Genomic DNA, 17406 nt, shown 5'->3' with positions numbered 1-17406 from the left:
GAACAGCATGCTGGGACGATTTTAGGGGCAATTCAACATGCCGTCGTAAACGTGTTGATCTGGTACTGAATGAAAGCTAGAAAATCCCGGAATATCGGGAGCAACGTAAGAATAATGGTGAATACAACCCTGCATTGCCCAGAAAAGAGCACAATTTATTTGAAAATAAGTACACATTTATTGTAAGTGGTATTTTTATCATTTACCGCTTCTTTAAATCACTTCCTATGTACAAGAGATGTAGCTCACTATTTAGTAATCCTGGGTATCACGTGACCCAATCCGGGCCTGTTATTGGTGGCCGGCTGCCTCGTTGTGATGCTGGCACGTGATGTCTCGTGGTAATGGCGAACATGCCCTTCCTCGACTTAGGGATGCATTGCGCGACTGGTTTATCTTCCGGGTAAAGTATCACTGAAATAATGACAAGAAAGCTCAGGAGCGTCTATTTTCAAAAGACGTCAGTTGCGGTTAAAAAACAAATGTTATCGAGCCTAAAAATTAAGCAAAACAATACCGTGCCTTCTGAACACAGATAAACGCATTTACAACAAGAGAAATTCTCGTTGGTTGCGATGGTGGTCTACCCTAGGTACCAGAGGCTCCAAGCTTTGCGACGAAAACGTTTTGTGTCGCCCAGGGGCGGATCTAGCTTTTTCCAAAGGGGGGGTTAGGCTCAGTGACAAAGGGAGAGGGGGTATTTTTCTGTTTCATATGGCTTTCTGGCAGCCTAGGGGGGGGGGGGGGAGGGGCTAAACCCTCCCCCTAGATCCGCTTCTGTCGCCGCGAAGCTCGGATCCTCTGGTACCCAGGGCAATGGTGGTAATTCCGATCTAGATTTGTTCTGTGTTTCAAAAGTGCTCTTTTTCCACATTTTGTTTATTGTTTATGAAGGTGAGCAGTAGTAATCGATTTACTGTTCAAAATTAATTTAGCAACAATAGCAACAATATTTTCATGGCCAAGCATTGTACGAATCTCAAACACAACCTTTTAAACCATCAAAGTCATACAAAAAAGGAGATTGAGGGTGTCAAATCTTTAAAGCAACAATATTTTTATGGCCAAGCATTGCTAGAATCTCAAACACAACCCTTTCTGTATCTAAGAATACCAAGCCAACATACCTCTCCCTAGCATGGCCTTGCTGAGGGGGACTCCATGCATCTGACAGAGCTCGACGGATTCCTGGTACTCCTTCAAGGTGAGCTTGCGATACCGGTCTATCACCTCTCCCGTGGTACCCCCTAGCGTGGACGGCGCCACGGTCAGCTTTTCAACTGGCTTTTTCTTGTACTTAGCCTTCTCTTTATCTTTCCTTTTCTGTTGCTTCTTCATTCGTTTCTCTTTCATCTAAAACAAGAAAATGTGCACAGTTGCTCTGAGCGCTGTCAAACTATGCCTAAAACATGTGGCTATCCCTGCCTATGCCTCAAACCGAGTGCAGTAACACAGCTCAAATGCCTTGCATGACACACGGGCTATAGGATAGATAACTTTAGGCCAAAGTGATGTCAAATGCTTTTTACTTTTGAATACTTGGTTTTACTCCTTTCAAACGATGCGCTAGGTAGCAGGCACCTGGTTATTTAGCAACTCGACCCCAGCAGCCCGTTTTTCCTCTTCACTAGAGGAGCAAAATCAAGGCAAATACAGCCAGTTGAGGTAGGAATGCGTATTTTATTCAACACTAAGCATAAGACATCAGTTTGGGCTAAAGTTATCCTATAGCCTGTGCCTGAGAGAGGTCTTAGTCGAAGATCCAGTGTACTTTGCCGGTGCTCCAGGGTACACATGCCCCCCCCCCCCCCCCCCCTACGTAGGCCTGGCAAGATGGGGCATGATGACTGACCTCATCTTGAGATGGTCTCTCAACTTTCTCTGTCATCTCAATTGCTGGTAAATCAAGCAAAGATGGTGAGGAGTTTGAGCGGGATAGCGACACCCCTGACATCTGAGAGGCTGGTCTAGCTGGTGATGAGTCCGGACGGTCAAGCATAATGGAAGATGGCGACTGCGAGGTGCTGGCTGGCCGATTAGGACTTCTGGGCCTCTGAGGGCTGGATGGTCGATTAGGACTTCTGGGCCTCTGAGGGCTGGCTGGCCGATTAGGACTTTTGGGCCTCTGAGGGCTGGATGGTCGTTTTGGTAGTTGCTCAGATGATTGAGTTGTCTCTGGTTCCTCTTTGACTGATTGCAGGCCAGCAATCTTACGCTCTGGAGGTCCTTTACCTGCACTTTTTCTTTCATTTCTGGGAAAAAAATTGAAATGGTGATAGGTACAATTCTATAAGAAATGACTTTTTGGCGACCAAGAGGGTGAGCATGCACCACAAACTAGTATCCATACACTCCCCTGATAGATACATACACTCCCCTGATAGATACATACACTCCCCTGATAGATACATACACTCCCCTGATAGATACATACACTCCCCTGATAGATACATACACTCCCCTGATAGATACATACAGTCCCCTGATAGATACATACACTCCCCTGGTAGATACATACACTCCCCTGATAGATACAGAAACTCCCCTGATAGATACATACACTCCCCTGATAGATACATGCACTCCCCTGATAGATACATACACTCCCCTGATAGATACATACACTCCCCTGATAGATACAGAAACTCCCCTGATAGATACATACACTCCCCTGATAGATACATACACTCCCCTGATAGATACATACACTCCCCTGATAGATACATACACTCCCCTGATAGATACAGAAACTCCCCTGATAGATACATACACTCCCCTGATAGATATTTACACTCCCCTGATAGATACATACACTCCCCTGATAGATACATACAGTCCCCTGATAGATACATACAGTCCCCTGATAGATATTTACACTCCCCTGATAGATACTTACACTCCCCTGATAGATACATACACACCCCTGATAGATACTTACACTCCCCTGATAGATACATACACTCCCCTGATAGATACATACAGTCCCCTGATAGATACATACACTCCCCTGATAGATACATACACTCCCCTGATAGATACATACACTCCCCTGATAGATACATACACTCCCCTGATAGATACATACAGTCCCCTGATAGATACATACACTCCCCTGATAGATACATACACTCCCCTGATAGATATTTACACTCCCCTGATAGATACATACACTCCCCTGATAGATACATACACTCCCCTGATAGATACATACACTCCCCTGATAGATATTTACACTCCCCTGATAGATACATACACTCCCCTGATAGATACATACAGTCCCCTGATAGATACATACACTCCCCTGATAGATATTTACACTCCCCTGATAGATACTTACACTCCCCTGATAGATACATACACTCCCCTGATAGATACTTACACTCCCCTGATAGATACATACACTCCCCTGGTAGATACATACACTCCCCTGATAGATACATACACTCCCCTGATAGATACATACACTCCCCTGATAGATACATACACTCCCCTGATAGATATTTACACTCCCCTGATAGATACATACACTCCCCTGATAGATACATACACTCCCCTGATAGATACATACACTCCCCTGATAGATACATACACTCCCCTGATAGATACATACACTCCCCTGATAGATACATACACTCCCCTGATAGATACATACACTCCCCTGATAGATACATACACTCCCCTGATAGATACATACACTCCCCTGATAGATACATACACTCCCCTGATAGATACATACACTCCCCTGATAGATACATGCACTCCCCTGATAGATACATACAGTCCCCTGATAGATACATACACTCCCCTGATAGATATTTACACTCCCCTGATAGATACATACACTCCCCTGATAGATACATACACTCCCCTGATAGATACATACACTCCCCTGATAGATACATGCACTCCCCTGATAGATACATACACTCCCCTGATAGATACATACACTCCCCTGATAGATACATACAGTCCCCTGATAGATACATACACTCCCCTGATAGATATTTACACTCCCCTGATAGATACATACACTCCCGATAGATACATACACTCCCCTGATAGATACATACACTCCCCTGATAGATACATACACTCCCCTGATAGATACATACACTCCCCTGATAGATACTTACACTCCCCTGATAGATACATACACTCCCCTGGTAGATACATACACTCCCCTGATAGATACATACACTCCCCTGATAGATACATACACTCCCCTGATAGATATTTACACTCCCCTGATAGATATTTACAATCCCCTGATAGATACATACACTCCCCTGATAGATACATACACTCCCCTGATAGATACATACACTCCCCTGATAGATACATACACTCCCCTGGTAGATACATACACTCCCCTGATAGATACAGAAACTCCCCTGATAGATACATACACTCCCCTGATAGATACATGCACTCCCCTGATAGATACATACACTCCCCTGATAGATACAGAAACTCCCCTGATAGATACATACACTCCCCTGATAGATACATACACTCCCCTGATAGATACATACACTCCCCTGATAGATACATACACTCCCCTGATAGATACATACACTCCCCTGATAGATACAGAAACTCCCCTGATAGATACATACACTCCCCTGATAGATACATACAGTCCCCTGATAGATACATACACTCCCCTGATAGATATTTACACTCCCCTGATAGATACATACACTCCCCTGATAGATACATACACTCCCCTGATAGATACATACACTCCCCTGATAGATATTTACACTCCCCTGATAGATACATACACTCCCCTGATAGATACATACAGTCCCCTGATAGATACATACACTCCCCTGATAGATATTTACACTCCCCTGATAGATACTTACACTCCCCTGATAGATACATACACTCCCCTGATAGATACTTACACTCCCCTGATAGATACATACACTCCCCTGATAGATACATACAGTCCCCTGATAGATACATACACTCCCCTGATATATATTTACACTCCCCTGATAGATACATACACTCCCCTGATAGATACATACACTCCCCTGATAGATACATACAGTCCCCTGATAGATACATACACTCCCCTGATAGATACATACACTTCCCTGATAGATATTTACACTCCCCTGATAGATACATACACTCCCCTGATAGATACATACACTCCCCTGATAGATATTTACACTCCCCTGATAGATACATACACTCCCCTGATAGATACATACACTCCCCTGATAGATACATACACTCCCCTGATAGATACATACACTCCCCTGATAGATACATACACTCCCCTGATAGATACATACACTCCCCTGATAGATACATACACTCCCCTGATAGATACATACACTCCCCTGATAGATACATACACTCCCCTGATAGATACATACACTCCCCTGATAGATACATACACTCCCCTGATAGATACATGCACTCCCCTGATAGATACATACAGTCCCCTGATAGATACATACACTCCCCTGATAGATATTTACACTCCCCTGATAGATACATACACTCCCCTGATAGATACATACACTCCCCTGATAGATACATACACTCCCCTGATAGATACATGCACTCCCCTGATAGATACATACACTCCCCTGATAGATACATACACTCCCCTGATAGATACATACAGTCCCCTGATAGATACATACACTCCCCTGATAGATATTTACACTCCCCTGATAGATACATACACTCCCGATAGATACATACACTCCCCTGATAGATACATACACTCCCCTGATAGATACATACACTCCCCTGATAGATACATACACTCCCCTGATAGATACTTACACTCCCCTGATAGATACATACACTCCCCTGGTAGATACATACACTCCCCTGATAGATACATACACTCCCCTGATAGATACATACACTCCCCTGATAGATATTTACACTCCCCTGATAGATATTTACAATCCCCTGATAGATACATACACTCCCCTGATAGATACATACACTCCCCTGATAGATACATACACTCCCCTGATAGATACATACACTCCCCTGGTAGATACATACACTCCCCTGATAGATACAGAAACTCCCCTGATAGATACATACACTCCCCTGATAGATACATGCACTCCCCTGATAGATACATACACTCCCCTGATAGATACAGAAACTCCCCTGATAGATACATACACTCCCCTGATAGATACATACACTCCCCTGATAGATACATACACTCCCCTGATAGATACATACACTCCCCTGATAGATACATACACTCCCCTGATAGATACAGAAACTCCCCTGATAGATACATACACTCCCCTGATAGATACATACAGTCCCCTGATAGATACATACACTCCCCTGATAGATATTTACACTCCCCTGATAGATACATACACTCCCCTGATAGATACATACACTCCCCTGATAGATACATACACTCCCCTGATAGATATTTACACTCCCCTGATAGATACATACACTCCCCTGATAGATACATACAGTCCCCTGATAGATACATACACTCCCCTGATAGATATTTACACTCCCCTGATAGATACTTACACTCCCCTGATAGATACATACACTCCCCTGATAGATACTTACACTCCCCTGATAGATACATACACTCCCCTGATAGATACATACAGTCCCCTGATAGATACATACACTCCCCTGATATATATTTACACTCCCCTGATAGATACATACACTCCCCTGATAGATACATACACTCCCCTGATAGATACATACAGTCCCCTGATAGATACATACACTCCCCTGATAGATACATACACTTCCCTGATAGATATTTACACTCCCCTGATAGATACATACACTCCCCTGATAGATACATACACTCCCCTGATAGATATTTACACTCCCCTGATAGATACTTACACTCCCCTGGTAGATACATACACTCCCCTGATAGATACTTACACTCCCCTGATAGATACATACACTCCCCTGATAGATACATACAGTCCCCTGATAGATACATACACTCCCCTGATAGATATTTACACTCCCCTGATAGATACATACACTCCCCTGATAGATACATACACTCCCCTGATAGATACATACAGTCCCCTGATAGATACATACACTCCCCTGATAGATACATACACTCCCCTGATAGATACATACACTCCCCTGATAGATACATACACTCCCCTGATAGATACATACACTCCCCTGGTAGATACATACACTCCCCTGATAGATACATACACTCCCCTGATAGATACATACACTCCCCTGATAGATACATACACTCCCCTGATAGATACTTACACTCCCCTGATAGATACATACACTCCCCTGGTAGATACATACACTCCCCTGATAGATACATACACTCCCCTGATAGATACATACACTCCCCTGATAGATACATACACTCCCCTGATAGATACATACACTCCCCTGATAGATACATACACTCCCCTGATAGATACATACACTCCCCTGATAGATATTTACACTCCCCTGATAGATACATACACTCCCCTGATAGATACATACACTCCCCTGATAGATACATACACTCCCCTGATAGATACATACACTCCCCTGATAGATACATACACTCCCCTGATAGATACATACACTCCCCTGATAGATACATACACTCCCCTGATAGATATTTACACTCCCCTGATAGATACATACACTCCCCTGATAGATACATACACTCCCCTGATAGATACATACACTCCCCTGATAGATACATGCACTCCCCTGATAGATACATACAGTCCCCTGATAGATACATACACTCCCCTGATAGATATTTACACTCCCCTGATAGATACATACACTCCCCTGATAGATACATATACACTCCCCTGATAGATACATACACTCCCCTGATAGATACATGCACTCCCCTGAAAGATACATACACTCCCCTGATAGATACATACACTCCCCTGATAGATACATACACTCCCCTGATAGATACACACACTCCCCTGGTAGATACATACACTCCCCTGATAGATACATACACTCCCCTGATAGATACATACACTCCCCTGATAGATACATACACTCCCCTGATAGATACATGTTGTGGTTTGAAATGCTTCTTGGTTTGAAATTGTTAAAACTGGTTTGAAAAGGGGATATTTGCATATTCTTTTATCTAGTTCTTTTAGTTACACCTCCCAACCCTCAAAAAATCCAAGCCCCTGTTTTATTAATGACTCCCCAAAAATAAAATCCCTTTTAGAATGCTAGGTATCCAAAAATGAGCTAGTTTGAAAAATTCAAACCAGTTTCAAAAAAATTCAAACCATGCCACATTTCAAACCACAACATACATACACTCCCCTGATAGATACATACACTCCCCTGATAGATACATACACTCCCCTGATAGATACATACACTCCCCTGATAGATACATACACTCCCCTGATAGATACATGCACTCCCCTGATAGATACATACACTCCCCTGATAGATACATACACTCCCCTGATAGATACATACACTCCCCTGATAGATACATACACTCCCCTAAAAGATACATACACTCCCCTGATAGATACAGAGACTCCCCTGATAGATACAGAGACTCCCCTGATAGATACAGAGACTCCCCTGATAGATACAGAAACTCCCCTGATAGATACAGAAACTATTCAGCATTCTCAAGTACTCATGTGAGAGTTATAACTGCTAAAGAACCTTCAAAGGCACAAAAAGTGGGATATTTCAAGCTAACTATCTCATTTGGCTCAGTTAAAAGAGTCTCTATCAGCTACCGTTTTTTCATCCTTGTAACATACAGAACCTGGTGTGAGAGAAAACCCCAACTTTATTAAAGGCAAGTTAAAACATTCAAAAAAGAAACCCTGTTCAACCATTAAATTGGCAAAATTTGAGTTGCAGCTTAGCTAAAATGAAAATGGCCCCTGACTAGCCTTGGTGTTTTATACTATGTGCCAAATAAAATCCTCACCTCTCCTCAAGATAAGATTGCCGTCCACTAGCCAGTTCTCTGTAATCAAGTGCATCATTATCATCTCTATCTAATGCCATTATCAAATCCTCCAAGTCAGACTCTGTTATTGGGATCCCAGTGGAACGAATGATATTCCTGAACTCTACTCTTGTCACAACCCAGTTTTTGTCCTTATCTGCTTGTGCAAAAAGGTCAACAAGTCTCAACCTTCTTTGGTCTAGGTATTCTTGTATCAACGCCAGCGCAGCTGGGGAGGGTTGGCGGATTGTTGGAACACCTTTGTCTACTCCAGTGATGTTTTCATCATCAGCAGTTACAATTGGAGGTAGCTGTAACAGAACATGGCTTAACAGTTGATACAAAAAAAAAAAGATATCCCAAAATTAACCTTCTCTATTTACTCACAATAATATAGATCCAGTAGGCAACTTGCACTAAGAAATCATACTGATTTTTTGGGTTTTAAACTTGCATGCTGCTTTAACTTTTGGCGGCAAAATAACAACAGATATATAACAACAAATCAGGACTTATGAATAAGCTAGTAAGTCTTGGAAGGTCTAATTTTTTTTGAGGATTTTATTGTTTACTCTCTGGTGTGATGGACACAGCTATTTTTGCATTTATTTGGGCATAAGTTTGTAACCCAAAAAGTCATGTGACTTAATGCAAGTTGCTTATATCAAAGATTATGGTAAAGAACTGGGAAACTCACTTTCTTGACCCGTATTTCAGGGTTAGCCTCCTGTTTCATGCGCTTGAGGACTCGCTGCTCAAGGGCTGTTTTAGTATTTTTCTTGGACAGCCATTCCTGGTTAAGACCACTGTTGTTTAGGATGGATCTCAGCTTCTTCCGCTCTGCCAGCCATGCTTTGTACTTTGCCTCCTGAGAAGACTCTGAGTCCTCTAGATGCTGGTTGTTAATTTGACCTGAAAAACACATTTATTGCATTGGTACTACACTCAAGCATCGCCTTTGGGAGCTAATAATCTTATTTTGCATAAAATAAGGTGGAGAATTCTTGGCAAGTAATAGCAAATTAAATATTATATACCACTTTTTATACAAGTATTTGATGCATTTTTTTTTTGCAAATTAGTATCATTAAAATCTAGTAGATTTCAGTACAGCATTTGTGACAGAGAGTCACAAAGAAGAGTCCCTGTAGAAAAAGGAGCATTGAAACTCTTTTTGTACATTTTAAACTAAAATGTATACACTGTTTAAATTAGGAAGATCAAGAACCGACCGATTACAGAATACAAGGGCTCAATGGTTCATCACATCTCAATTTCTATAGAACAAATGAAAATACAAACAAATGGACATGGGGCCTTAAATTTTTTTAGCTCTCGCTAACAAATCCCCGTATAGATCTCAGGAGGGTGTTAAATAGATTGCGCTACGCAAGGGAATTATTGTTTCAAATATGTTAATAGAAAATAGGCAAAATGACGATTTTCTATAGAATAATTTTGGAAGCGATAAAAATCGTTAAAAAGCGGGAGATTTGGTGTGCAACGCGGGACATGGGTACCAAAATCTTGAGACTCCCGCCAAATGCAGGAGAGTTGACAGGTATGGTTAACCCTGGCTATTTTTGAGTTGAATTAACAAAAAACAGACTGAAAACAGATACCTCCCCCCCTATTCTGAGTTTTATACCGCCTGTCAAACCTGCCAAACACAGCTGCACCTAGTCAGCGGTATCCAAGCTTTCCAACAGTGCTTTGCGGCCCCCACTTTTAATCCCTCGTCATTGTGCTGAAGTGAGCACAACTTGATGGTTGCTTGTATTTTTCATCAAAAATACAGCTATGAGCATATTAAGAGAGTGTCTCAGGACATCATGAAGTCTATTGGGGCATAATTGAGTGCTTTGCTTATGGATATTTGCAAGCAAAGGTGGATTCGTGATGATTTTTTCTTGTTTGGCTTTGCCTGGATGAGAAAATAATTTTCTAATGAATCACCACAGCTCTCCTAAATGCTGTCTTTTCTGGAACCAAATTGATTCCAAAATTGTTGACACTGCTATTCTGGGTCTGTATGGCCTGGAATTGATTCGTTTGGCTTCGGGGTGAAAAGACTTATAAAAAACCATCTGACTTTGGGGAGAGGAGTGTTGACTGGCCCTCCCCTTGTGAATTTTTCCCTGGATCTCCCAGAATGCTTTGCAATCTGTAAAGGCATCCAAGTGGTTTTACAAGCCTTCAAGGAGTGGACATTGTGTTTTGAGGCCATGGAAATGAACCTGGAGGATCAGAATAAAGGTATCTATTTGTGTCTTGAGCTGTGTTTGCTGATTTCTCTCCCTTGTGTGGAATTTTGAACGTTTTATTGAAAGGGGTGATCCTGCTTTTCTTTCCTTGTTCGATTTGAAATTTGTCAAAGAACCTGTGCTTTTATTTGGCTTAAAAGTAGTTGCCAACACCTTGGTTGGATGCATATCTGCAAGACCATTTATCCCTTAGACTGATGCCTGAGTATCTTTATCTTGTTGTTTTTATTTTGCATTTATGAATTTTTGGGGTTGTGGGTACTTCTCAAAGCCGGTACAGGCCGGTTGAGGGGTCAATGTGTTAATTGATATTGGGAAACAACCATGATAACAAGATTCACGTGAAATCCTAGATACCCAAAAACTGGTGTCGTCACAAACCTCGCGTTCCTCTAGATCCATCTGCACTAGATGCCAGCCCGCTCCTCCTTCTACTATCTCCGTATACATCTGCATCTCTTTCTTCGCACTGTATGGTTGGTACGATTATAACCCTTTTGCGAGTCATCTGGTTCGGTTCACCCCATCGCTTGACGGCGTCTCGATATTTCTTTGCGGGCAAAAAGTCTCTTTGTTTAGGAAGCTTGAACTCTTTCTCATTGCAAGCCATTGTAATTTGATTTTTCGGGGACTTATCTGATCACCAATTCATATTTGTGATTTTGGGGCGGTTTGATTCCGTGTTTGAAATCCACGAACTACAGAAAATCAAGTTGTGTACACACGTAGGCCGCCATTTTGGAATTGAGTGTTGTCATGACCACTTGTAAATTTGCATATGGCGCGCGAAGACTGGGAAGTCAGCTCTCCTTAGCACACCTTTGCACTTACGAGTTTTTTTTTTTTTTTTTCAATTCTTTTAGGACAGGGCCTCGACCATCTGGTGTAGACATAATAGCTAAACCGAAAGACTTTTTTGACAATGTGCAATTTCTCCTTATTTGTATATAAGCAAATTGTCTCTGTTTCATATCATTCATATTCTTGTTAAACCCTTTCGTGTACAAATAGTGTACAAATAGTGGGACATTTAGGCACAGCAAAGCCAGTAAATTAGGGGCTTAATAGACATTAAGCACCGACGCAATATCCGCAATGTCGTCTTTTAATTGTTTTCTGTCTCAAACTGCCCAAATAATGAGAATTTCCGTTATTTGCACGCCAGTAGAGACGACTTTTAACTGACAAAACAGCCATGATAACATTAGTTAGCTCAAGACTGGCTTTGCAAGAGTTTGAATTAGCCTTATTCAAAAAACAAAAAGGAAGAAACACAAAATTTTCCAGTTTTCTAAATACTGAAAGATGCTCTAAATGACGGCACTCTCCCCTTTCACCGCTATTTATGTGGCGCTATTTCTCCATATTGAAGTTCAAACATCTAAAATGAACGGTAAGATTTTTTTTTTAACTTTTATGGCCTTGTGGTTGTAGTTTTTGCATTTCTACATTTATTGTAGTCTCCTACGCACGCTTTAGTTTCGGGCTTCCCTGTGCGCATTCCTCACAAGGTTACCCATAGCTATAACCCGGAACTAAAAGCGGCTGAGCAGGCCTAGGCGTTCTAGCCGGGTTTCCTGTCTTTGGAGGTCTCCTCATGCTTGTATATATTTTAAAGACTTCGACCTGGCTTTCGGCTACGGTGGAGGGTACTACGAACTATTCGCTCCCATGGCTAGTCACGTGGATAATCACGTGCCCGCTGGAGTGTGTTTCTGGGAGGCGCTAAAGTGCAGTGTTAACTCATCCACCGTACTGAAGATATTCCGCATGCATAAAATACCAAACAGCAAAGCGACACACACCCTCAGATACGCCAAGGGTGAAAATAATGCGAGTATTTCTATGGATGGATTCAGGTGAGTTTTTTTTACAAGTTTTCATTTATAAGGCGCTAACACAGGGGTACACCTCTCACGTCAATCAAGTTTTGAATTGTATGTAACGAAGAACATTTTGTACCCTCTGTTTGGTCAAAAGAATTATGTTGACAAACCAGAGGGTACAATTCGAGGCTTTAAATTTGAGTTGCGGCGCAATGCGCAGTGATTCTGGCGCAAAGAAACACGGCTCGAAGGTTTCCAACCTCACCCCGGGGTTTTCTGGGTAATTTTAAGTATGCCGTCTAGCCGTGGACCCCCCTGGTACGAGGTTGGTAAGGCTTTGGAGGTGAGGCGCGTAAACAAGGGGGTGGGTGCACTTACAAGCCCTTGGCCGCCTGTCGTGAGAAATTTTGCTTCAATTTCGTTCTATAAATGAAAAACTTGGATTTTGCAACAACTTCTCTAGCATGTGTGAAATAACAAACAAGTTGTATATACCATTTTATCAATGCAATGTAAGTGTAATGTTTGCTGTCTAGCAAATGGCAGTAACGATTCGGGAATGTGGTGTTTCCTTAAACTCTTTTATTTTCAATAACTATTTTAAAGCAAATAAACATTGTTTTACATCGGCTAAGGGATCCGATAATACATACGGTAGCATCTCCTTGCGTCTTCCTTCCGAGGTAACCTCAAATGCTGGCGAACTTGAATTTTGGGGAAAAAACGTCTTACTTAAAAAAACGGCTCCTTTATGTTTACTCTTAAACTTAATGCCAAAGTCGACACCAAAATAGCTGGTCGGGTGACTTCAAATTGCTAATTTTGCGATTTTTAAATAATTTGACGAGGAAAAAAACGTGAACATGAATAAAGACTTTTATCAACTCTCTGATAAAATAATACACAAGTCTGTGATCTATGCATTGGCTGAGCTTCAATATGTGATTGGTAAGCCTGTTGCTAACACTGATAACACCATATAAAAAATAATATAAAATTAATAATAATCAATTATTCCAGTAATTGCAGCAATTCATTAAAACGTGATGTCCTGACTATTACGGTGTCTTGTAGCACGCTTCCAGGCCTAGGTTATTTGTAGCTTGCTAAGTGACAAATGATATATATCCACATCATGTAAACGCTCAACGCTCATCACTCCGAGTTCTAATAAAACAAAAAGGCTGGATGAGTAATGATAGAGCGATTCACGTATATCCACATGCTGATGTAATAGATGCAAATGAAGCTGGGTGAGCAGGGTGCGCGCGCACCCCCCACAAGTGGATCATTTCCCATTGAAGCGTTGTCAAATACTTTCCCTTTTTCATGTGATACCCATGACTTGGCATCCCCCCCCCCCCTTAGCAAATACTGGGTATGCTTCCGATTGCTTTATTTTACATGCAATTGCATTTAATACAGCCCTTGTGGGGCGTAAGGGACTTACAATTTTATATTTGACGTGGGAGGGGCAAATTTATTTTTTGTTCGATATTATTTTCATTGTCTAAAAGGTGGTGACGGATGTGACACATGCCACCCCCCTTGTTGGGCGAAATAAAAAGCATTTGTGGAGAAAAAAAATCGTTGCAAATTGTTACAGCCGAATTCGAAGTATCGCGATGCTATTTACTGGACGAAAACTAGACAATGTTTGCGACAGAAAGCCAGGCCACTGCACTAAGCGAAACAGGACATGAATCAGATCGGTATGAATGGCGGAACAGAAAAGCCGAAAACCCCCTATGGGATAGCACTTTTCAACAACATTTTTAACCCTTAAGGATAGCACATTGGGTGTGGTCGAAGCTCTAAAATCACTGTGAGACCCCCTAAGGGACAGCAAAAGCGTAATAATTTTAAGGCAGTTGGTTGAATTTAATGCCCCATCGCTATACATCGAATTCGGCTGTAACGGATCAAGATGCGCCTTACTTTTTTCTATTCAAATATTTATCTAGCATTCTTTAAAATGTATTCTTCGAGTGTATATATTATCACACGCTAGACGGAGCGCAACTGGCAAATTCATGCTCGCACATAGTAGAGTGGAAAAGCAAACTAAAGCTGCGAGGAACTTATCAACATGCCCGTGACCTTTTCAAGTTTTTTGACAAGTTGCCGGCAGAATTCCTTTATTAAAATTGTGTTGTGATTGATGCACTTGCACCCGAAAATATCAAGATCGGGTTTTTTCTTCTTCCAGGAGATTAAGCACGTATTCAAGTCTTTTTCTAAAAGGAGAAATGAATACGTGCGCAGTGGGCGACCCTCCCCCCACCTCCCACCCCCACCCCCACCCCCACCCCCACCTAATTAAATCTTAGGTGCACACCTGTAGGTAGACACACAATTTTTACCAAAATATATAACAAAACGTGCTTGCATTTTCAGGATACCTTACGTCGCGGTGCCCAAGCAAGGCTGGCAGTTCGTCTGCACGTTCTGGAACGATTCTCACTTCACCGTCTATATCAACAGTAAACAGAGCTTTGAAGCCACAAGGAGGATTCCCACAAAGCACCACAACCACACCGATAACATCATGGTCCTCTCCATAACAACAGACCCCGGATGTGTAGGAAGAGTCACGTGTTTGAATATCTGGAGGACTGGGCTGAGTTTTAATAACATAGAGTTCTTGTATCGTACTAAATCGTGTCCTGCGGTTTTTGGAACCGTGATAGAGTGGGCACGAGCAAGAGGTGGATTCATTAGCGGGACTGCTGAGATTAAGGCCCCGTCACATCTAACGAGATTCAAAGGTATTATTTTTGTGAGTCACTAATAAAGAACCAAGTGTATTGACATCCTTCGTTACATTTCAGGCTTCCACAATTTGTATCATAGCGTTTCTTGTTTCGCCGTGACAGTTATATATCTCATATCACATAAGATTTTTTTCCGCGCAGCTTTTACACATATGTGAACAACAAACTTCTTACTTGTCCTTTTTAGACACTAAACAATTCCGTAGACCCTCCCTTCCCACGACCTGCCCGTCACCTCCCCCTACCGATCATCAAGATATGAAGAACGTCACCCTTAACATGGCCGCCCCAGGTCACATGACCATGACGTCACACCGAGTCTTCACCAGGCTGCAATGTGGGGACCACTGCATGAGACATGCGCACTGTAGGGGGTATAACTACCAGCACTGCGGGGGGTCAGGGGACGTCAAGATATGTGAAATCGTAGGGGAACAACCGCGCATGCTCCAATCGAGAGACTGCTTTGCCTTTTACAGCTTCAATGCGACCGCGTTTCGTCAGGTAATACTTGCATTGTTGTCTAACACGACGTTTCTCTCGAAGAACCACACACAGTCGTACAGAAATGCAGATACAAATTTTCAAGCAAAAAATCCCTTAGATGACAGACAAATGCATTGTTGGTTTGGAAGGGAAAGATTTTTATTGAATTTTTCCTATTGAAAAACTAAGCGTAAACTAGAACGGAAATATTTACACCTCTCAAATACTCTGTTTCTGCGCGGCTTATCATCAGTCGTAATTAGATTGTAAATGCCCCATGTTGCCAAAAAAATATATACAATTGCTCAAGCTTGGAACCCCGCATGATGACATTTTACTTGAAAATTTACGTGAAACCGAAATGATACCCTGTTCAGAGATATATACCCCGTTTGGGACAAGCAACTCCCTTAACTCATGATTTTTAAAGATGGCGATCAGCAGCTGCATTAAACCTAAATTGCTACTACCATGGTCAGACACATTTCTTACAGATTAAGGAATTTCGAGCTTTTTTATTGAAAATGTCTTTGCAGATATTGCTTGCAGAGTGCACAAAAACCTAGTCATCCATGAAACAGAAGACGATCTTGTGCGGGAGTCGTTGTGAGGAAGTCGAGGCCTATTATATGAGGTGTTATTACACCGTAAAATTCATCAGGAATATGGATGCTTTGTATTCACTTAATGTATAACCATGGCAACGGTGGTCAAAGTAGCTCTTATTATGTCTGACCGCCTTAGGCCACAACCGCCTGATTAAACTCGTCCTACGCTCTTCCTAAACGAACATGTCCAGGGCCGTAGCAGGGGGTGGAGCACTGGGGGCACTCGCCCTCCCCCCCCCCTCCAGTATTTTCAAGAATTATAAGGAAATGACCAGTAGGGGCGTGGCCGTGCCCCAAATATTTTTTATTTATATGTATTGTGCCCCTCAAATATTTCGAGGTCTGCTACGGCACTGTTATGTGTTTTTTTAACCTTGTAAAATGAGATGGAATACTAGCATCTAAGGTAACACATGTGCAAAAAAAAAAAAAAAAAAAAACACAACTAATTCATAAGGCGCAGATATGTTT

General features: G+C 42.0%; 2 protein-coding genes across 2 annotated transcripts; one reads left to right on the top strand and one right to left on the bottom strand.

Moving 5' to 3' along the window:
• Nucleotides 1-134: 134 nt before the first annotated feature.
• Nucleotides 135-12010, bottom strand: LOC116614873 (translation initiation factor IF-2). The gene is made up of 6 exons (XM_032376403.2): nt 11623-12010; nt 9675-9889; nt 8957-9288; nt 1853-2252; nt 1128-1353; nt 135-414 (listed from the first exon to the last, which is right to left on the bottom strand). The coding sequence occupies exons 1-6, from the start codon at nt 11849-11851 to the stop codon at nt 269-271; spliced, it is 1548 nt and encodes a 515-aa protein (XP_032232294.1). The 5' UTR covers nt 11852-12010; the 3' UTR covers nt 135-268.
• A 123-nt stretch (nt 12011-12133) lies between these two features.
• Nucleotides 12134-17186, top strand: LOC116614875. Its single transcript, XM_032376406.2, has 5 exons — nt 12134-12634; nt 12860-13100; nt 15465-15835; nt 16029-16345; nt 16864-17186. Exons 1-5 carry the CDS (start codon nt 12556-12558, stop codon nt 16891-16893), a joined length of 1038 nt encoding a protein of 345 aa, XP_032232297.1. The 5' UTR covers nt 12134-12555; the 3' UTR covers nt 16894-17186.
• The last annotated feature ends 220 nt before the right edge of the window (nt 17187-17406 follow it).

The sequence above is a fragment of the Nematostella vectensis genome, chromosome 1 (assembly GCF_932526225.1).
Source record: "Nematostella vectensis chromosome 1, jaNemVect1.1, whole genome shotgun sequence".
Classification (NCBI taxonomy): Eukaryota; Metazoa; Cnidaria; class Anthozoa; order Actiniaria; family Edwardsiidae; genus Nematostella; species Nematostella vectensis.
The sequence above is the reverse complement of the archived record's forward strand: the minus strand, read 5'-3'. Positions and strand labels throughout refer to the sequence as shown.